This window comes from Phacochoerus africanus, chromosome 8 (genome assembly GCF_016906955.1).
Source record: "Phacochoerus africanus isolate WHEZ1 chromosome 8, ROS_Pafr_v1, whole genome shotgun sequence".
NCBI classification, from domain to species: domain Eukaryota; kingdom Metazoa; phylum Chordata; class Mammalia; order Artiodactyla; family Suidae; genus Phacochoerus; species Phacochoerus africanus.
In genome coordinates this window covers 62,234,994-62,258,826 of record NC_062551.1, presented here as the reverse complement: position 1 = coordinate 62,258,826, position 23,833 = coordinate 62,234,994, and the positions used below count along the sequence as shown (strand labels likewise).

General features: G+C 44.2%; 2 protein-coding genes across 2 annotated transcripts; both read right to left on the bottom strand.

Moving 5' to 3' along the window:
* Positions 1-518: 518 nt before the first annotated feature.
* LOC125132957 (zinc finger protein 709-like) lies at positions 519-2,920 on the bottom strand (the record flags this gene model as incomplete). Its single annotated transcript, XM_047790841.1, is given in 2 exon segments — positions 519-2,304; positions 2,306-2,920. Coding segments are annotated over 2 exon segments (1,140 nt in total), but the record flags the coding sequence as incomplete, so codon positions are not given.
* Positions 2,921-2,927: 7 nt separating this feature from the next.
* LOC125133307 (zinc finger protein 850-like) lies at positions 2,928-23,123 on the bottom strand (the record flags this gene model as incomplete). The annotated part of the gene is made up of 3 exons (XM_047791415.1): positions 22,760-23,123; positions 20,799-20,925; positions 2,928-5,896 (listed from the first exon to the last, which is right to left on the bottom strand). Coding segments are annotated over exons 1-3 (3,129 nt in total), but the record flags the coding sequence as incomplete, so codon positions are not given.
* Between the last annotated feature and the right edge of the window lie 710 nt (positions 23,124-23,833).

The following is a 23,833-nucleotide window of genomic DNA, read 5'->3' as shown; positions in this document are numbered from 1 at the left end:
GGGAACTTCCATATGCTGTAGTTGCGGTCCTAAAAAGGGGGGGACAATCAGTTTGAGTTCCTGCTGTGTCACAACAGAATCAGCAGTCTCTAGCACCAAGGGGCATGTTCAACCCATGGCCTGGCACAGTGGGTTAAAGGATTTCACGTTGCTGCAGCTGCCACATAGGTCTTCCTGGCCCAGGAACTCCAGATGCCGTGGGGTGGCCAAACACCAAAATAAGTAAATAAATAAATAAAATCGGTTTCTTGGGAGTTCTCTGGTAGTCTAGTGGCAAAGGATCTAGGGTTGTCACTGCTGTGGCCAGAGTTCAATCTCTAGCCTGGGAACTTCTGCATGCCCTGGGCACAGCACAAAAAGCAAATAAAATAAAACAAAATCGGTTTCTTGAGTTTCATCAGAGTTAAATATTCACCTACCCAGTGACTCAGACACTGATTGCACTGAATTATAAAGAAAAGATAACAGAAACACATTAGTATAAAGAACTGACACAATTATCTGTAGCAGCTTTATTTTCAATTGTGAAAACCTAGAAATAACCTAAATACCCAGAAAAAGAGGAATAAACAATGGTACAACCAATGATAAGAACATTATTCATCAAAAAATAAAAAGATGAGCTACTTATAGCTCATGAAGAATTGCAAATAGTTATGAAACCAAGAAAATCAGAAGGAAATAAACCCAGTAAACAGTTTAGGATTCCAATTAGATACATTCAAGAAAATGCAAAAGTATCTAATTCTAAGGGAAGAGTAAATCAGTGGTTACTTGGACAGGCAGGGGTTGTAAGGAGAGATTATAGCAGGACATGAGGTAAATATGCCATAACAGATGGAGCATTATTAGTTCTATGGTGATGGTTTCAGAGGTTCATAGCTGGGTGAAAATTTATCAGCTCACATACTTCAAATATATGCAGTTTTGTATATGTAAATTATGCTTTAGTAAAGCTTTAAAAATTGGCTGAAGATGGAAAAAAAAATCTGTATGTCCTACTCCTTTTGGAAAATAGTTCTGGCAACCAACCCTATATTGAATCTGTCAACTCTCTCCTCATGCCCTGTCAGAATCAGTCCTTCCTCAGTGGCAGCAAATATGGGAAGCAATGAAGTACATTTTTACCTGAGTCAACAGGAATGCTGTCTGGATCACAAGAGCCACACCCCCTTTCTTCTTTCTTTCCTACCTCTGAAGTAAGGGCCTTGAGGTAAAATTCACTGGGTGTGACAGGAGTCCAAAAGAAAACCTTTCCAAATATTTTGTCTGACAATGACTCCAGCTAAAAGTTAATATTGTATCTGGAGGTCTAGATATTTGTGTATAAGCTGATCCCACAGACAACGTCATAGAAACATCTAGATGCACCTTTAGTTAGAATGGGTTCCATCTAACTGCAGTTTCCTCCACTCCTTATTAAAACAGAGTTTCTATATCAATTATAGTTTCCCCTGGACACAATGGTCTTACAACAAGTGACAATGTTTTGAAGAACTCTGGAGATCAGGAAATGCCTTTTTGTAGACCTGGAGGATGTATGCCCTTCAACAGCGCCTGAAAACTCTAATTTCTAATCTGAGTAAGGAGAAAAAATCATGCTGATTTCAGACACACTTGGATTGAGACTCAATTGAGAGAGATGTCCTCCCAGTTCCCTCCAGCATTTGTATACTGAACAAGGAAATTGCACATTCTCTGTAAATCTATCTTTCTCCAGTTTAAACTCTCCAACATTCAGAAAGATTTACCCATAAAAGATTTCCCACTAGTGCACTCTTAAGACTTTTCTCCAGTATGACCTCTCCGATGACAATGCAATTTGGAGATGTTAATAAAAGATTTCCCACATTCACTGCACTTAAAAGGCCTTTCTCCAGTGTGAACACTCTTATGATAATGGAGACTGAAGCTACGAGTAAAAGCTTTCCCACATTCACTACATATATAAGGCCTTTCTCCAATGTGAGTTCTCTGATGATAACAGAGACTGGACCTACTGGTAAAGGATTTCCCACATTCACTGCACTCATAAGGTTTTTCTCCAGTGTGAGATCTCAGATGAATACGCAGGAGGTAATTAGTGGTAAAAGATTTCCCACACTTGGTACATTTGAACGGCTTTTCTCCAGTATGAACTCTTTGATGATAACGGAAGCTGGAGTTACTGGCAAAGGATTTCCCACATTCGCTGCACTCATAAGGCTTTTCTCCAGTGTGAGATCTCAGATGAATACGCAGGAGGTAATTAGTGGTAAAAGATTTCCCACACTTGGTACATTTGAACGGCTTTTCTCCAGTATGAAACTCTTTGATGATAACGGAAGCTGGAGTTACTGGCAAAGGATCTCCCACATTCGCTGCACTCATAAGGCTTTTCTCCAGTGTGAGATCTCAGATGAATACGCAGGAGGTAATTAGTGGTAAAAGATTTCCCACACTTGGTACATTTGAACGGCTTTTCTCCAGTATGAACTCTTTGATGATAACGGAAGCTGGAGCTACTGGCAAAGGATTTCCCACATTCACTGCATTTATAAGGTCTTTCTCCTGTGTGAACACTCTGGTGTTCAGTAAGACTGCTCTTAGTAATAAAAGACTTCCCACACTCACTACAACTATAAGGACTTATTCCTGTATGAACTCTCTGGTGTAGATTGAGATTGTATCTTTGGATAAAGGACTTCCCACATTCACTACACTCATAAGGCCTTTCTCCAGAGTGAACTTTTTGATGATACTGAAAGTTGGACTTATTAGCAAAAGATTTCCCACATTCAATGCATTTATAAGGCCTTTCTCCACTGTGAACTTTCTGATGCTTACGAAGTCTGGAGTTAGTGGTAAAAGATTTCCCACATTCACTGCACTCAAAAGGCTTTTCTCCAGTGTGAACTCTCTGATGATAAGTGAGGGAAGGACCTATAGGTAAAAGATTTCCTACAGTCACTACACTCATAAGGCCTTTCTCCAGAATGAACTCTCTGATGATAACGGAGGGCGTTGCTACTGGTAAAGGATTTCCCACATTCACTGCACCCTATACGAGGCCTTTCTCTAGAATGAACTCCTTTATGATAATCAAAGCTGGATTTAGAAGTAAAAGATTTCCCACATTCAGTGCACTTATAAGGCCAATCACTAGAATGAACTCTCTGATGATAACGAAGAACAGCAGCAGTAATAAAAGATTTCCCACATTCACTGCACTCATAAGGCCTTTCTCCAGTGTGAATGCTTTGATGGTAATGGAGGTTAAAGCTAGAGGTAAAAGATTTTCCACATTCACTGCACTTATAAGGCCTTTCGCCTGTGTGAGATCTCTGATGATATCTGAGGGAAGACCTACAAATAAAAGATTTCCCACATTCACTGCATTTATAAGGCCTTTCTCCCATGTGAGATTTCTGATGATATCTGAAGGCAGACTGAGAGTAGAAAGATTTCCCACAGTCACTGCATTCATAAGGCCTTTCTCCTCTGTGAGATCTCTGATGAGAAATGAATGCAGACTTAGAAAAATAAGATTTCCCACATTCACTGCACTCATAAGGCCTTTCCCCAGAATGAACTCTCTGATGATAATGGAGGTTAAAATTAGTGGTAAATGATTTCCCACATTCACTGCACTCATAAGGTCTTTGTCCTGTGTGAGATCTCTGATGGTATCTGAGGGCAGGCCGAGAGATGAAAGATTTTCCACATTCACCACATTTATAAGGCCTTTCTCCTGTGTGAACACTCTGGTGTTCAGTAAGATTACTCTTAGTAATAAAAAATTTCCCACACTCACTACAACTATGAGGACTTTTTCCCGTGTGAACTCTCTGGTGTAGATTAAGGCTATATCTTTGGATAAAGGATTTCCCACATTCACTACACTCATAAGGCCTTTCTCCAGAGTGAACTTTTTGATGATACTGAAAGTTGGACTTATTAGCAAAAGATTTCCCACATTCAATGCATTTATAAGGCCTTTCTCCACTGTGAACTTTCTGATGCTTACGAAGTCTGGAGTTAGTGGTAAAAGATTTCCCACATTCACTGCACTCAAAAGGCTTTTCTCCAGTGTGAACTCTCTGATGATAAGTGAGGGAAGACCTATAGGTAAAAGATTTCCTACAGTCACTACACTCATAAGGCCTTTCTCCAGAATGAACTCTCTGATGATAACGGAGGGCGTTGCTACTGGTAAAGGATTTCCCACATTCACTGCACCCTATACGAGGCCTTTCTCTAGAATGAACTCCTTTATGATAATCAAAGCTGGATTTAGAAGTAAAAGATTTCCCACATTCAGTGCACTTATAAGGCCAATCACTAGAATGAACTCTCTGATGATAACGAAGAAAAGCAGCAGTAATAAAAGACTTTCCACATTCACTGCACTTATAAGGCCTTTCTCCTGTGTGAGATTTCTGATGATATCTCAAGGCAGACTGAGATTTGAAAGATTTTCCACATTCACTGCACTCATAAGGCTTTTCTCCAGAGTGAACTCTCTGATGATAATGGATAGCATTTTTAGAGGTAAAAGACTTTCCACATTCACTGCACTCATAAGGCCTTTCTCCTGTATGAGTTCTCTGATGATAACGGAGGACTCGGTTACTGGTAAAGGATTTCCCACATTCACCACACTCATAAGGTCTTTCTCCTGTGTGAGATCTCTGATGATAATTGAGGGAAGATCTACAGGTAAAAGATTTCCCACATTCACTGCACTTATAAGGCCTTTCTCCTGTGTGAGATCTCTGATGATATTTGAGGGCAGACAGAGAGTTCAAAGACTTCCCACATTCACTGCACTCATAAGGCTGTTCTCCAGAATGAACTCTCTGATGATAACAGAGAGCACTATTAGAGGTAAAAGATTTCCCACACTCACTGCACCCATAAGGTCTTTGTCCTGTGTGAGTTCTCTGATGATTACGGAGGATGTTGTTAGTGGTAAAGCATTTCCCGCATTCACTGCACTCATAAGGTCTTTCTCCCGTGTGAGTTCTCTGATGATAAATGAGGGCAGACCTACAGGTAAAAGATTTCACGCAGTCACTACACTTATAAAATTTTTCTCCAGAAAACACTCCATTTTGTCGCATGAACACAGAGCTATGATGAAAAGATTTTGCACAGTCACTGCACACAGAACTATTTTCTCCACTGGGCAATCTCTGGCGATAAATTAGAACAGATTTGTGGGTTAAAGATTTTCCACATTTGCTGCACTTGTCCTGTACTGAACCAGTATAAATTTTTCCATGTTGACTGAGGGCTGAGCTTTGTCTAAAAGATTTTTCACATTTGCTAAATACATGAAGCCTTTCTCCAGGGTGGACTCTCTGGTGTATAATGAATGTAGATTTGAACCTGAATGTTTTCCCACATTCACTGCAAACAAAACACTGTCTTCCACTGTGGACACCCTGGTCTTGAACAAGTGTCTGTCCAGGGCTGAGGGCTTTTTTGCACTCTCCCCAGTGATGACTTCTGCTTTGTAAAGCTGACCCCCACTGGGTGTCTTTATTTCGTGTCTCCACAGTATGAGTAGCCTGTTGCTGCAGACATCCCATGGGGGCCAGAAATTTCCCAGAAGAAAGAGGCTTCTGTGATAAATGGAATGTGTAGCTCTTAAAAAACGATGTCCTGTACACACGGCTTTCCAAAAGTATATAAAACTGTGTCTCACATGCCCCACACCTCAACAGTTTCTGGCTGGGTTGTGTTTCCTGTGGCTCAGCCAAGTGGAAAATGTCTCTCAAGACTGGACCACACATCTCGCAGGGGTGGATCTTCTGGGAAAATGGAGCTGTCTTAGGAGACCAAGCCTGTGAGACTCCTGCAGGAACTGTTTTTTCTAAGCGTGACTCCACAGCCCCTGCTCCACAGCAACAACCTGAATGCAAAAAACACTCATGAAATACAGGTTGATTTCATAAGCAGGGAATAGCTCAACTTAAATGCACATCTATCTGGAGTTCCCATCGTGGCGCAGTGGTTAACGAATCCGACTAGGAACCATGAGGTTGCGGGTTCCATCCCTGCCCCTTGCTCAGTGGGTTGACGATCCGGCGTTGCCGTGAGCTGTGGTGTAGGTCGCAGACGCAGCTCGGATCCCGCGTTGCTGTGGCTCTGGTCTAGGCCAGTGGCTACAGCTCCGATTGGACCCCTAGCCTGGGAATCTCCACATGCCGCGGGAGCAGCCCAAGAAATAGCAAAAAGACAAAAAAAAAAAAAAAAAAGCACATCTATCTCATTCAAGAATGAGTATTTTCAAGTAAATGAGATTCTTTTTTTTTTTTGCCTTTTGCCATTCCTAGGGTCGCTCCCATGGCATATGGAGGTTCCCAGGCTAGGGGTCAAATCGGAGCTGTAGCCACCAACCCACACCCCAGCCGCAGCAAAGCGGGATCCAAGCCACCTCTGCAAGCTACACCACAGCTCATGGCAACGCCAGATTCTTAACCCACTGAGCAAGGCCAGGGATCAAACCCACAACCTCATGGTTCCTAGTCAGATTCATTAACCACTGAGCCAGGACAGGAACTCCATAAATGAGATTCTTTTTAAGACTACAGAGTTGGAATTCAGTTTAAGCAGCAGCATTCCTGGGCTCCTATGGTCTGAAGATGGTGGGGACCTTGCCAAGGGGAAGGATACAAAAATAGGGTGTGACACAAGGAAGAAAAGCAGCATCTAGTGCCTATTTCTCTGACTATAGCTTCCTGTAGGAACTTTTCCACTGCTAATGTGAAAGTCAGTAAAAGGGTGTAATCAAGGCTGTGCAAACAACATCAGAACAGATTGTGTTTTGAGGTCGATATAAACATAAGTTCACACCTCACAGCACAACATATGAGGGCCAAGGCAAGATTAGAGTAATACCGAAAGAGTGGTGAGAGAAATGTGTGATAGGAGGAGTCCATAGAAGTGGAGATGATCCTGAGCTAGAAGTCAAGTAAAAATGACAAAGCAGTGGAACCAACAGGTTGGCCAATGGTCAACAGTGGAGGAGTTAAGATTAGAAATGGGGTGTGACCAGTGGCAATGGCTCCAAAACTCTGGTTGAACAAAGACCGGTTTCTGCTATACATTTGGGGGGAGGGAGTGTTTCCCTTGCATGTGTAAGCTTCCAGGCCAGGGATCGAATATGAGCTGCAGAAGCAACCAGAGCCACTGCAAGGGCAACAATGGATTCTGAAGCTACTCACCATAGCACGAACTCCCTCCTGGTATATTCTTACCATAGCCCTAATGTCACACTCTTCACAGCTCCCAGGCCCCTTTGGAGCACCTCTAGTCAAGTATATCCCATGATGCAGAAAAGACTCTTCCCCCTAAGTCCTATAAGTGCAACTACCTGGGACATGGAGGATACAGGCACTGAAAGGAAAACAAGACTGAATAGCCAGCCCTGTCCCAAATCAACTCAGCACAAAGCAGACCCCGAAAAGAGCACAAGGTAAGTGATGTCGACAAAACAGTACAACAGGAAATACCACCCCTTGCCACCAAAAACAATGATTAAACAGGAGGTCCCATTGTGGCTCAGCAGAATGTGAGCTGTGGTGTAGATAACAGATGTGGCTGGGATCTGGCAGTGCTGTGGCATGGGCCATTGGCTACAGCTCCAATTCGACCCCTAGCCTGGGAACCTCCATATGCCATGGGTACGGCCCTAAAAATACCAAAAAAAAAAAGATTGAACAGCTGTCCATGAAGAAATTTAATCAGCCTTGGAATGCTCAAGCATCCAATTAAGAACCAACTACATGAAGGTTCCATTGTGGCTCAGTGGGTTACAAACCCGACTAATGTCTGAGGATGCAGGTTCTAGCCCTGGCCTTGCTCAGTGGGTTAAGTTTCTGGCATTGCCATTCCAGCTCAGATCTGGGGTTGCTGTGGCTGTGATGTAGGCAGCAGCTGCAGCTTATTCAACCCCTAGCCCAGGAACTTTCATGTGCCACAGCTGTGGCTCTAAAAGTCAAAAACAAACAAACAAACAAACAAAAAACACTAGTGAGTTCACGTCATGGCTCAGTGGAAAAGAATCTGACTAGTATCCACAAGGCTGCAGGTTCAATCCCTGGCCTCGTTCAGTAGGTTAAGGATCTGGTGTTGCCATGAGCTGTGGTGTAGGTCGCAGATGCAGCTCAGATCTGGTGTTGCTGTGGTGTGGGCTGGCGGCTACAGCTCAGATTCGACCCCTAGCCTTGGAACATTCATATGCTGCAGGTGCAGCCTAAAAAGACAAAAACAAAACAAAACAAAAAACTGACCACAACACAGTGAAGCCTGAAAAAAAAAAAAAAAAAAGAATAAGCACACATAAAGAATTGCTGAAGAGACTGTCCTAGCAGAGACATCGGGAGATGACTAGCAAATAAGGACTTGGGTTATCACTGGGCCATCTCTATCAGCCAAGGGGCAGGTGCCACTGGAGTCCCAGTGGACTTGTCTGCCTGCTCTACAGTGGACCATGGAGCTTTCACTACTGAGTTACCCAACAGCCATGGCAATAGTGGACGCCCTAATAAGGATGAAACTACTGAGCCACCCCTCAGAATGAGCTGTTGTGCCCTCCCAAGATCAGGGCTGCCACACCCCCCAACCCTGTATATGTCATGGAACCAGAAGTGCTGTGCCTGCTATAGGTGCAGGCATTTCAGATCCTGACTCCACTGTTACATCATGTCAGCCTGGGGCTCGGGCACTGGAGACAACTTGGCTATAGACAAGCCAGTTCCACAGACCAACAGCCTCTGTGTCTATATGTGCAGCCAGACACACACTCCACAGTTGCTCCCTGCATAGCCACATATCACAAACCAAAGCCAAGGCTACTGAGGGCTAACCAGTGACCCAGACCCCATAACCACTATCATTCCACAAGGGCCTGAACAATATATCCCAGCTCTGTCGATCCTCAACAGGTGCCAACACGTCAGACACCAGCACCAACACAACTAGCAGGGTGCCCAAGAGCCAACTGAGCACCAATGGGGATCCCCTTGGCCATAAGGTCCTCCATTGGGAAAAGAGATCAGGAGTTCCCAGCGGACTTCACCACTGCTCTGGACGCCCTCCACTTCATGGATTGAGGACTCTTGGTATCTTCACTCACAATCACTCCAGGTGAAGAAGCTTCACAAAGACCAACACAGGTGGGCCTTCCCCAGAACAAGAATGGTCACAGCCCACTATGCTGACACCCTTGCACTCACCAGAGGTGTAGGTCTTTTTCCAGCAAAACTGTAACACTAAGTTTGGAAGAACTAACTACACCATCAAATCAACAGCCATCAATACAAGGCACAGGAAACACAAAACATCAAGGAAACATGAAACCAATACATAAATACCACAATTTATCAGAAATCACACCCAAGCAAACAGAGATCTACAGACTGTCAAAATAATTGTTTGAACAAAGTTCAATAGCTACAAGAAAACACAGAGAGACAATTCAATAAAATAAAATAAACAAACACAAACAAAACAAGTTTGTGAGTTCCCACATGGTCTAGCAGTCAGGATTCACACCACCATGGCTCAGGTTCAATCCCTACTTTGGGAGCTGATATCCCACATCAAGCCACTGCATGCCATGGCCAAAACTGAACCAAAACAAGTTGTTCAACTTCAAAGAGGCATAAATGCTGAAAAACAAAATAGGCTAGCTCAGGGTACACTAAGGGACAGTCCCTGGTTGCCACACCTAACAGTTGCAGGGGACAGGTGGACTTTCATCCACAATCAATGCACCTACTGGGCTCACAAACATTGGCTGAGAGTGGCAACAGGACAGAGGAGTTACCCTACACTTTCAACCAGTGCTACTGGAGTTTCTAGTATGCCTACTCTCTGAAAAGGCACCCAGATGTGAAGCATCAACAGATGAACTGATAAATGAATAGGTGGGAAATATCATATGAAAAATTGATAGGATTCTCAGTGTGATACCACAGGCATCTAAGACACATCAAAATAAGAAAAAATGGAGCAGTACCAGATCATTATATATATGATCACACACATATATGTACTATATACACACACACACACCCTAATTCCAGTAGGGTATCAATAACACATGGGAAAGACTGCCTCTTTCCATACTGACTCCTCATTGCACTGGTGTTTCAGCAGGACTGTTCTACTTGGTCTCTAAAAGAAAATTTCTCATATGACTGAAATAACACAACCAGCATGTGCTTTTACATTGCTCTTAACCAATGACTAGAAAAGTTTATCTTTTCTTACACTTTGGGACTTGTATGGGTGTTAAAATCTTCAAGAATAATGAAAGCCGAGTTCCCATTGTGGCCCAGTGGTTAACAAATCCAACAAGGAACCATGAGGTTGCGGGTTCGATCCCTGGCCCTGCTCAGTGGGTAAAGGATTTGGTGTTGCTGTGAGTTGTGGTGTAGGTCACAGACACGGCTCGGATCCTGAGTTGCTGTAGGTCTGGTATAGGTCGGTGGCTATAGCTCCAATTAGACCCCTAGCCTGGGAACCTCCATAAGCCGCGGGAGCGGCCCTAGAACAGGCAAAAGAAAAAAAAAAAGAAGAATGAAAGCAACCAGAACCAAGATGGCAAATATATATTTACTATATGGAAACTAGATGGAAATACTAGAGACTCATTTAACTTGCATGAAAGATGCTTAGCTTTACCTCTGTCAAAGAAATATGACTAGGGGCTTAGCTGTACTCTTATTCTGCCTTTGTGTTTTAAACATTCAATCATATTAACTGTTGTATTGGAAGAAGCATTTCAATAAATGTCCATTGAAAAAGAATAGTCTCAAAAGGAGTTCACTGGTGGCTCAGTGGGCTAAGGATCTAGGATTGTCACTGCGGAAGCTCAGGTCACTTCTGTAGCATGGGTTTGATCCCTGGCCAAGGAACTTCTGCATGCCACAAGTATGGTCAGAGAAAAAAAAAAGTCTCAATAATCTAATGACTTTCTACCTTTTTTATCTAAAAGTCAATCATTTAAAATTTTGTTTAGATTCAAGGTCTTTGGTAAATCATGTGTTACATCTGATGAAAATCATCCCAAAGAAGCTATATTGGAACACATTCAGGAATGCTTTGAAAAGTTTGATAGAAAACCATGTAATGGAGTTCCCATTGTGGCTCAGTGGTAACGAATCAGACTAGTATCCATGAGGACTTGAGTTCAATTCCTGGCCTTGCTCAGTGGGTTGAAGGATCCAGCACTGTCGTGAGCTGAGGTGTAGGTTGCAGACACAGCTTGGATCTGGCGTTGCTGTAGCTGTGACACAGGCTAGGTGGCTATGGCTCTGATTCAAACCCTATCCTGGGATCGTCCATATGCCATGGGTATGGCCCTAAAAAGCAAAAACAAAAACCTCCAAAAAACAAAAAAACATATAATAAAATAGAAATTTCAGGTACTTGCAAAAATTCTGAGTTGATAAAATTAACTTCATCAGCTGGGCATTAAGCTTACATTACAATAATGACACTCTCACATTTAAAACAAACCAACTAGGAGTTTCTGTCGTGGCTCCATGGTTAATGAACCCAACTAGCATCCATGAAATCGATCTCTGGCCTTGCTGAGTAGGTTAAGGATCCAGCGTTGCTGTGAGCCGTGGTGTACGTCACGGACACAACTCGGGTCTGGCATTGCTGTGGCTGTGGTATAGGCCAGCAACTGCAGCTCCAAATCAAACCCTAACCTGGGAACCTCCATATGCTGTGAGTATAGCCCTAAAAAGACAAAAGACAAAATAATAAAATAAAATAAAATAAAACAAACTAACTTAAGAAGAAATTCTGGTGAAGAATGAGACAAAGCAACATGGAGAGTATCAAGAGCCAATTCAAGCAAAAGTCAAAATCTATGAATTTGAAGACAGGTATTGCAATTATCCAGTGAGTGGGGGGAGAGAAAAAGAGAAATAGAGTGAAGAAGTGAAGAAAGTCCACATGGGGAGTCCCTGTCGTGGCGCAGTGGAAATGAATCCTACTAGGAACCATGAGGTTGCAGGTTTGATCCCTAACTTCACTCAGTGGGTTGAGGATCCGGCATTGCCAAGAGCTGTGGTGTGGGTCACAGACAAGGCTCAGATGTGATGTTGCTGTGGCTGTGGCAGGCAGCTATAGCTCCGATTGGACCCATAGTGTGGGAACCTCGATATATGTTAGGTGCAGCCATAAGAAGCAAAAAAAAGAAAAGAAAGCAGACGCAGCTTGGATCTGGCATTGCTGTGGCTGTGGGCTAGGCTGGTAGCTGTAGCTCCGATTGGGCTCCTAACCTGGGAACTTCTATATGCCGAGGGTGTGGCCTTAAAAAAGACACACACACGTGCGCGCACACACACACACACACACACAAACATGAAAATAAAATAAAGCACCATAAAAGGTAACTATATAGGAAAATGCACAATATCCTAATTCTCTAATATGATGGTATGTTAATCACTAATTCTAGTATAAAGGTTAAGAGACGAAAGTATTAACAATAATACCACAATAATTTGTTCATAGTTACACAATATAAAGTGTGAAAACAGGAACCATCAAAAAATAATAAGGGTGGAGTTCCCGTTGTGGCGCAGTGGTTAACGAATCCGACTAGGAACCATGAGGTTGCGGGTTCGGTCCCTGCCCTCGCTCAGTGGGTTAACGATCCGGCATTGCCGTGAGCTGTGGTGTAGGTTGCAGATGCGGCTCGGATCCCGAGTTGCTGTGGCTCTGGCATAGGCCGGTGGCTACAGCTCTGATTCGACCCCTAGCCTGGGAACCTCCATATGCCGCGGGAGCGGCCCAAGAAATAGCAACAACAACAACAACAATAACAAAGACAAAATAAATAAATAAATAAATAAAAATAATAAGGGTATTGGATGTTTCCGTTGTGGCACATCAGAAATGAATCTGACTAGTATCCATGAAGATGTGGGTTTGATCCCTGGCCTCCCTCTGTGGGTAGGAGATCTGGCATTGCTGTGAGCTGTGGTGAAGGTCACAGACAAGGCTCAGATCCCGTGTTGCTGTGGCTGTGGTGCAGGCCAGCAGCTGTAGCTCTGATTCGACCCCTATCCTGGGAACTTCCACATGCCTCAGGTGCGGCCTAAAAAGCCAAAAAAAAAAAAAAAAAAGATTAAAACATTGGAGTTCCCATCGTGGCACAGTGGTTAATGAACCCGACTAGGAACCATGAGGTTGGGGGTTCAGTCCCTGGCCTTGCTCAGTGGGTTAAGGATCCCGAGTTGCCATGAGCTGTGGTGTAGGTGGCAGACGTGGCTTGGATCCCGTGTTGCTGTGGCTCTGGCGTAGGCCAGTGGCTACAGCTCCGATTCGATCCCTAGCCTGGGAACCTCCATATGCCACAGGAGCGGCCCTAGAAAAGGCAAAGAGACAAAAAAAATAAATAAATAAAAGATTAAAACAATTAACAAATATGTAATAAAAAATAAATAAAAAGAGTGTGGAATGAGTAAACTTGTAGAATTTTGAATTCCATTCCAGTAAAGCTGTTATCCAGCTTAAAATAGAATGTTACAAATATACTTAAAGCAAGCCTTGTGGTGACCACAAAGCAGAAATTAATACATAGGCGAAAGAGAAAGGTATTAAAGCATTGCACCAGAGAAAATCATCAAAAACAAAGATACCAAGAGACAAAAAACCAAAAAAAACTAGTAAGAGTCAGAAAACAATTAACAACATGGCAATTGCAAGACTTTAAAAATTCAACTCAAAGACAAGAATGCCTAATGGATAATAAAAAGAAGACCCAACTATATGTTGCCAAAAAGTCTCACTTCAGGATTAAAGACATAGGCTAAAAGTAAAGAGAGCAAAAAAAAAAACAAAAAAAAAAAACCAAATTCCAGACAAATGGAGAAACAAAGACCAGTAAGGGAAGCTATACTTGCATCATATAAAAGAAAAAAAAAACAAAACCTGCCACAGAGACAGTCATGATACAATAATACAGTGATCCACTCATCAAGAAGATATAACAATTTTAAGTGTGTATGCACCCAAACATCAGAGAACCTAAACATACGAAGCAAATATTAATCACTCCCAAGTCAGAATGAATAGCTCCCAGGAATAAACCATGATAGGGAACTTCAATATTCCACTTTCAATAATGAATAGATCACCCACAAAGAAAAACAGGTAAGGAAACTTTGGACTTGAACTATACTTTAGATTAAATAGACTAATAGATGTATACAGAACATTCTATCCAACTTCAGCAAAACACAGGAAACAGAGAAACTTACAGACACAGCAAAAGCAATTAAATCTGAAAAATTTAAGAGCAACAAATGCTTATGTTTAGAATGAGAAAGATCTTGGAGTTCTCAGTGTGGCTCAGCAGTAACGAACCTGACTAGTATCCATGGGGATGCAGGTTTGATTCCTAGCCCCGCTCAGTGGGTTAAGCATCCAGCATTGCATGAGCTGTGGTGCAAACCAGTGGCTACAGCTCCAATTTGACCCCTAGCCAGGGCACTCACATATGCCATGGATGTGGCCCTAAAAAAAAAAGATTTGAGTTCCCATCGTGGTGCGGCAGAAATGAACCCAACTAGGAACCATGACGTTGCGGGTTCGATCCCTGGCCTTGTTCAGTGAGCTAAAGATCTGACGTTGTGGTGAGCTGTGGTGTAGGTAGCAGACACGGCTTGGATCTGCTGTTGCTGTGGCTGCGGCGAGGCCGGCAGCAACAGTTCTGATTAGACTCCTGGCCTGGGAGCCTCCAAATGCCTTGGGTGCAGATCTAAAAAAATAAAAGAAAAAAAAAAATCCCGAACAGCTTTATATCTCAAGAGAAAAACGAATGAAACCCAAAATTAACAGAAGAAAGGAAACAGATACCGGAGCAGCAATAAATGAAACAAGCTAGAAGAGAGATCATAAAGGAGACAAGGAGTTAATTTTTGAAAAGATAAACAACTGACGAACCTTTAGGCACACAAAGAAAAAAACAGAAAGGACTCGAAATCAAAAATGGAGAAAGCATTAAAACTGTTAACACAGAGTTTCTGCTGTGGTGCAACGGGATCAGCTGCAGCTTCTTGAGAGTGCTGGGATGCAAGCAAGTTCAATCCCCAGCTCGGCACTGTTTAAGAATCCAGCATTGCCCAAGCTGTGGCTTAGGTTGAATCTGTGGCCCAGGAATGCCATATGCCTCGGGGTGGCCAAAAAAGGAAAATGGCAATCAGAAAATAAACACAGAAATACAAAGGATCACACAAAACTACTATAAGTCAAATCCAACAGATCTCATAACCTAGAAGAAGTGAATAGAGTCTTATGAACACACAACTGAGACTGAATCAAAAAACTGAAAAAAAAAAAATGAACACTTATTAAGTGGATTGAATCAGTTACCAAAAATCTGCCAGCAATGAAACTCCCAGGGTCAGACACTTTCACTGGTGAATTCTTTTTTTTTTTTTTTGTCTTTTGTCTTTTTTGTTGTTGTTGTTGCTATTTCTTGGGCCGCTCCCGCGGCATATGGAGGTTCCCAGGCTAGGGGTCTAATCGGAGCTGTAGCCACCGGCCTATGCCAGAGCCACAGCAACTCGGGATCCGAGCCGCATCTGCAACCTACACCACAGCTCACCGCAACGCCGGATCCTTAACCCACTGAGCAAGGGCAGGGACCGAACCCGCAACCTCATGGTTCCTAGTCGGATTCGTTAACCACTGCGCCACGACGGGAACTCCTCACTGGTGAATTCTATCAAAACACTTAAGAAGATTTAACCTCAACCCTTTACAAAGTTGCAAAAACTGAAGAGGATGAACCACTTCCAAACTCCTTTTATGAGGGCAACATTACCCTGCTGCCAAAGCTACACAAGGTCAATACAAGAAAACTGCAGCCCAATATTCATGATGAACACACAATCAGAAATCCTCAATACTAACAAACCAAATTCAATAAAACTAGAAAAAGATAATATACCCTGATCAAGTCGGACTTACCCCTAGGATGCAAAGATGCTTCAAGACAAAGTTAATGCATGCGAGACACCACCTTAGCAGATTAGATTACAAAAACTGTATGATCTTCGAAATAGACTCAGAAAAAGCACTCCCAAAAGTTCAGCATATTTTCATTCTGAAAACTCTCAACAAATTAGGTACAGAAGGAAATGAACTTGACCATGATATATGTCCTACATGACACCTCACGGCCTACTCCATATTCATGGTAAAAGCTAAAAGGTTCTTGATCCTCTGCAACCAAGGACAAAGACCAGCACTCTCTCATCACTTTTATTCAACACGGTACTCAAGTCTACCCAGACGAACTAGGCAACAATAAGAAAGAAAAGGCACCTAAATCCAAAAGGAGGAAGCAAAATCTTCTCTGCAGGCAACATAATTTTATGTACAGAAGACTAAAAGACTCCCACAGAGTCCTCTTGTGGAGCACTGGGTTCGGATCTGGCGTTTTCACTATGGCGGCTTGGGTTGCTGCTGAGATGCCAGTTTGATCGCTGGCCCAAGAACTTACGCAAGCTGTGGGCGAGGCCAAAAAATTAGGATTTCCCATTGTGGCTCAGAGGTAAGAAACCTGACTAGTATGCATGAGGATTTGGGTTCAATGCCTGGCCTCGCTCATGGGTTAAGTATCTGGCATTGCCATGTAGGTCACAGACGCAGATGGGATCTGGTGCCGCTGTGGCTGTGGTGTAGGCCAGCAGCTGCAGCTCCAATTTAACCCTTAGCCTAGGAACTTCCAAATGCTGCATGAGACGCCCTAAAAATTTTTTTTTATTTAAAAAATAAGAGTTGCCACTGTGGCACAGTGGGTTAAGAATCCAACTGCAGGAGCTCAGGTCACTGTGGAAGTGTGGGTTCAATCCCCAGCCTGATGCAGTGAGTTAAAGGATCCTGTGTTACTGCATCTGCAACTCAGATTCAATTCCTGGTCTAGCAACTTCTATATGCCATGGGTTCACGACACACACACACACACACACACACACACAAAGACTCTAACATCACACTGTTAGAATGAATAATCAAAACCAGAAAGTTGGAAGTTCCCATCGTGTCTCAGTGGTTAATGAATCCAACTAGGAACCATAAGGTTGTGGGTTCGATTCCTGGCCTTGTTCAGTGGGTTAAGGATCCGGTGTTACCGTGAGCTGTGGTATAGGTCGCAGACGTGGCTCGGATCCCTAATTGCTGTGGCTCTGGTGCAGGCTGGCGGCTACAGCTCCGATTCGACTCCTGGCCTGGGAACCTCCACATGAAGCAGGAGCGGTCCTAGAAAAGGCAAAAAAAAAAAACAAAAAAAACCCCAAAAAACCAAAAAAAACCCCAGAAGGTTGTAGAATACAAAATCAACACTTATAAAACACTTGCATTTCAGCACAATAACAATGGACTATCTAGAGAGAAAGGAAGAAAGCAATTGCACTAATAGAATCAAGACCAATAAAAAGGAAGCAAATTAACCAGGGAGTAGAAAAATGTGTACACTGAAAATGATAAAACAATAATAAAAGAAATTAAAGATGGAAACAAAGAGTTCCCCGGTGGCTCAGCAGATTAAGGATCTGGCCTTATCACTGCTGTGTGCACGGCCAAAAAAGAAAAAAAAAAAAAGTATGGTACTGGCATAAAAATAGACCAATGGAACAGACAGCTCAGAAGCAAACTCACACAAAGGCCGTCAACTAATCTTTGACAAGTGCACAGAAAATATGCAATAGAAAAAGGCAGTCTCTTTCACAAATAAGGTTGAGAAAACGGGATATCCACAAGCAAAAGAATGAAAGTGGATCCCCAGAGTACAGAACCAATGAAAATGAAATTGACGTGGATTAAAGAATTAAATGTAGGACCTAAAACCCTAAAACTCCGAGCAGAAAACACAGGAAAAAGGCTCTGTGTGCATCCCTGGTAATAATTTTTTAAAGGAGTTCCCATCGTGGCTCAGTGTAAATGAACCTGACTCAGCATCCTTGAGGTTGCGGGTTCGGTCCCTGCCCTTGCTCAGTGGGTTGACGATCCGGCGTTGCCGTGAGCTGTGGTGTAGGTTGCAGATGCGGCTCGGATCCCGTGCTGCTATGACTATGGCACAGGCCAGTGGCTATAGCTCCGATTGGACCCCTAGCCTGGGAACCTCCATATGCCATGGATATGGCCCTAAAAAGAAAAAAAAAAAAAAAAGAATTTGAAAATAGAACAACCATTTGATCTACCACATCCACTTCTGGGTATATAGCCCGAGGAAACAAAAATCCGTATCTGCATATTCACTGCAGCATTATTTACAGAGACAATATATGAAAACATTCTAAGGTGTGGATGAAGTAATAAAGAAAACGTAGACATATTCAGCCATAAAAGCAGGACTCACAACAACATAAGAAAACCTGGAGGACACAGTGCTAAGTGAAATAGTTCACTCCGAAAAAGACATATCTTACAGCAAAGGAAACCATAAACAGAATGGAAAGACAACATACAGAGTAGGAGAAAATATCTGCACATACCGCAACCAACAAGGGCTCAGTCTCCAAAATATACAGACAACTCATACAACCCAACAACAAAAAAAATAACTCAATGGAAAAATGGGCAGAAGACCTAAACAGACATTTCTCCAAAGAAGACATACACAAGGCCGGTAGGCAAATGGAAAGATACTAAACATCACTAGTTGTTATAGAAATGCAAATCAAAACTACCAAGAGGTACCACCTCACACCTATCAGAATGGCCATTATTAACAAGTCAAAAAATAACAAATGCTGGAGAGGGTGTGGAGAAAATGTATCCTCCTACACTCTTGGTGGGAATGTAAATTAGTACAACGACTATGGAAGACAGTATGGCAGTTCCTTAGAAAACTAAATATAAAACTTCCAATATGATTCATCGATCCCACTCCTGGACATATATAGACAAAACTACAATTCAAAAAGATACATGCACCCCTATGTTCACAGCCACACTATTCACTTTCTTTTTTTTTTTTTTGCTTTTTTAGGGCAGCACCTGTGGCATATGGAAGTTCTCAGGCTAGGGAATGAATCGGAGCTGCAGCTTGCAGCCTATGCCACAGCCACAGAAATGCCAGATTCGAGCCCCATCTGTGATCTACACCACAGCTCACAGCAACGCTGGATCCTTAACCCACTGAGCAAGGCCAGGGATCAAATCTGCATCCTTCAGGATACTAGTTGGGTTCATTACCGCTGAGCCACAACGGGAAATTCCAGCACTATTTAAACTAGCCAAAACATGGAAACAACCTAAATGTCCATCAACAGATGAATGGGTTAAAATGTGGTACATATATACAATGGAATACTACGCAATCATAAAAAAACAATAAAATAATAACATTTGCAGCAACACGGATGCAACTAGAGATTGTCATACTAAGTAGAGTGAGTGAGAAAGAGGACAAATACCATCTATCACTTACATGTGGAATCTATACATATGGCACAAATGAACCTATTTACAAAGCAGAATCAGTCTCACAGACATGAAGAACAGTTAAGGTTGCTAAGGGGGAGAGTGGAGGGAGTGGGATGGACGGGAATTGGGGATTAATAGGTGCATATGCAGGTTCCCAGGCTAGGGCTCAAATCAGAGCTACAGCTGCCGGCTTACACAACAGCCACGGCAACACAGGATCTGAGCTGCGTCTGCGACCTAAGCCACAGCTCACAGCAATGCCGGATCCTTAATCCACTGAGCAAGGCAAGGGATAGAACCTGCATTCTTATGGATACCAGTTGGGTTCGTTAACCACTGAGCCATGACAGGAACACCAATACTTTCATTATTAACTCATGAATTTCATTATATTTATAGTTAAACAATGGTCATCACAAACCAATTTTACAGCGTTTCCATCCCAAATACCCAGCCCATCCCCCCTTTAAAAAAAAGTTGTCTTTTTTTGTCTTTTCTAGGGCCACACCCATGGCACGTGGAGGTTCCCAAGCTAGGGGTCTAATCGGAGCTGTAGCCACCAGCCCACACCACAGCCACAGCAACATGGGATCCCAGCCGCATCTTCGACCTACACCACAGCTCAGGGCAACGCCGGTTCCTTAACCCACTGACCCACTGAGCAAGGCCAGGGATCAAACCCGAAACCTCATAGTTCCTAGTCAGATTCGTTAACTACCGAGCCACAACAGGAACTCCAAAAAAGTTTTATTTATTTTATTTTTGCTTTTTAGGGCCACACTCAAGGCATATGGAAGTTCCCAGGCCAGAGGTCGAATCTGAGCTGCATGTACCAACTACACCACAGCTCACCGCAATGCCAGACCCTTTAACTCACCGAGTGAGGCCAGATATTGAACCCGAGTCCTCATGGATGTTAGTTGGGTTCATTACTGCTGAGCCACAATGGGAATTCCTTAAATACTTTAAATACATAGAATTTTCCTCGTCACGTATACCTCAAAGCTAGGGTGGGAAGGAACAGGGAGAAAACACCATCAACACCATAAAAAGAACTAGAGGACAGAGTTGAATAATAGCCCATACAAGTATTCATCATAACAATGACGGCAACTCCATCAACAAGCACAAGGAAAAGGAGGGGCCGTAGAAATGGAACCAATCTGGAAACCTTGACCTATTCCAGGGAAAGGGCAAGCCAGCTTCTAGTTATAACTGCAGAGAAAACTGTGGGAGCAAGCAGTGCCTACCCCACGTGTGAGAAGGACAGAGAACCTCCTTTGGAAAGAGTGGTAAGGCAGCATACAGAGCCTCGTCCAGGTCACTGGGACAGGTGGGGGTCTTACCCAGGGAGGATATAAGTGTATAGTTGTCCAGCATCACATCGAGGTACAGGCGTCTTTGAGCCTCATCAAGGAGCCTCCATTCCCCACAGGAGAAGCGCACGGCAACGTCTGCGAAGGTCACACCACCCTGTCACGAAGAGGACAAATGAAAGCTTCAACCATCCCCCCAAGAATATACAATCCATCTCCTCACACACCTATTCCACAGTCAGGTGAGGAGCTCTGGTGGAGGATGACTGTGGAATAGATGTGTGAGATGCCTGCTGTCTCTTCACGGACTCATTACTGTGTACAGTCCTCAGTAATAACAGGCAGGAAGGCAGATGTCATCAAAGCTTAGGGCCTGGCCTGAAAGCCCCCATCCCTCCTGACAAGCAATTCCTCTGGGTCTCCCAAATGATACCTCCAAGACACAAGCTCATCTTTACTTGTAAGATTTCAAGACTGGGGCCCAGGAGCCATAACCTCACACTTCCTCTCTACATGCACAGAAGGCGGTACTACCTCATTCACATCTTCAGAGCCTAACTTGCTTTCTCGCAGCCCTGCCAACTTCCTGCTCCACTGCAGCCCTGCCAACTTCCTGCTCCACTCCGTAGGATTCTCCCTGGACACACCTATGTGCTTCAGATGAGGCTTGTACAGAGCTTGCAAAATTCAAACAGAATTCAGCACAACCAATTCTCTAATGGATCTCAATGCCAGGGAAAGCCTCAGATGCTGTTTAAGGGGAGTTCCTGTTGTGGCTCAGCGATAATGAATCCAGCTGGTACCCATGAGGATGCAGGTTCGATCCCTGGCCTCGCTCAGAGGGTTAGGATCCAGCGTTGCCGTGAGCAGTGGTATAGGTCGAAGATGTCCTGCATTGCTGTGGCTGTGGTGTAGGTCGGCAGCTTCGGCTCCAATTCGACCCCTGGCCTGGGAACGTCCATGTGCCGAGGGTGCGGCCCTAAAAAGGCAAAACAATCAAAATTAAAAAATAAAATGCTGGGAGTTCCCGTTGTGGCCCAGTGGTTAACAAATCCGACTAGGAACCATGAGGTTGCGGGTTCGGTCCCTGCCCTTGCTCAGTGGGTTAACGATCCGGCGTTGCCGTGAGCTGTGGTGTAGGTTGCAGATGCGGCTCGGATCCCGCGTTGCTGTGGCTCTGGCGTAGGCCGGTGGCTACAGCTCCGATTCAACCCCTAGCCTGGGAACCTCCATATGCCTCGGGAGCGGCCCAAGAAATAGCAGCAGCAACAACAACAAAAAAGACAAAAAGACAAAAAAAAATAATAATAAAATAAAATAAAATGCTGTTTAGGAGACCTCCCACCTGCCCCTATTCCCTGATTTAATTTTGTCCACACCCAGCCCCAGAAATGAATTTCAGATTCCCAGGACCCTCTTCCACTTCTGGGCAAAAAAAAAAAAGCCTGGAGGTCATTTCTGTCTACTTACTTTCTCTTGCCACCGGCAACACCCACAGTCTGGCTTATCCCTTCTCCAAAAATGGATCCAGAATTCAACCACTTCTTGTATATCAAAGGCAGTTATTCTGGTTGACCTACATTCACCTAGGCAATTAATCCTCTTGTGTTTCCTGCTTCCTCCCTTACCCCTCACAGACTATTTTCCTATCTGCAACTAGTTGGAGCTTCTTTTGGACGGGGTAAAATAGGTACCAACTTCTCAGGCAGCAACACTGCAGGCCTGATTCTGGCTCAGCTGCATCTTCCTTCTAACAGAAAGGAGAGTTGCTGTACTCAGTCCCGGCTCAATCCGACCTCCAAGCCTTTGCATCTCCGGGTCCCTGCACCTGTAACCTCTCCCACGCAGCATCAAACTGTTACAAACAGGTTCCCACTCACGACCATCTCACCGGCCTGCACACCGGGGCCTGGGCTGCAGGCAAGTGAGCAGGCGAGACTCTAGCGTCTGAAGGGGTGAGGGGCGGGGAGGAGCTGAGGACAAGCACTTACCTGAGGCGGGTCCCTCAGCGCGACCACCGCCATTGGAGTCTGTGGTCTGAGAGGGCCAGGAGCAGCGGTCCTCTTGCCAGGCTGCGTCTCAGAACCGCTGACACGCCTGGGTGCAGCGGGGAGAGCCTCCTCTCGGACCTTCCCGTTACCGACCCCAGGAGACAACAGGAGTGACGCTAAAATGAGGGCGACAGATGTGAGTATCTTCCTCCTCTCTCACTCTTTCATCAGGACATCGATCCAGAACTGAGGTCAACGTTACCACAACAGCGAACCCTACTCCGTGGCAGCCAAATAAAATGACGGCTGGAGAGGATGCCGGAAGTCCCGCCCCTGACGCATGCTCCTCCGGGGAAAGCCCGCGTTCCAGACCCGTCATTGGTTCATCACGGTGTCTCTCCGCCTATGCTCTTCCGAGTAATGTAGTTCCTAGAGCTTTGAGACCTCAAGAACGTGGCCTCCATCCGGTCCACCAAAGCTTTGGCTGCGAGGTACCCGGAGGAAGGCGGAGAAAACGGTGCTCCGACCCAGCGGGAGGGGCTTTGGTCGTTGTTAAAGGCGTGAAGAGACGTTATTCCAGACTCCTTCAAGCCTAGCCTGCTCTCAAAGGACAAAGACATTATTTTATATGTTTACGAATTCTATTAGTGTGTAGGCGGGGAAGGTTGCGAGCCATTCCAGTTCTAAGAGGAACGGGCCCCTGCTGCCATCCCCATAAGGTGTGCCTTGAGGGGAATTCAGGATCTAGAAAAATAGGAAGTAAGTCCATGCTTTGGACAATGGCCCTAGAGAGTTAAGATGCATATCTAAGGGCTGATTTCTTTCTTTTTTTGGCCTGCCTGGGGGGGAATGGAAGTTCCAGAACAGCAGGAGTTCCCACCCCCTTAGTGGCTCAGAGAAGCGAGTCTGACTAACTCCATTGAGGACACACGTTGGATCCCTGGCCTCACTCAGTGGGGCAGATGCTCTGATCTGGCATTGCTGTGGATGTGGTGTAGGCCAGCGGCTACAGCTCTGATTGGACCCCTAGCCTGGGAACTTCCATATGGTGCTTGTGCAGCCCTAAAAAAAAAA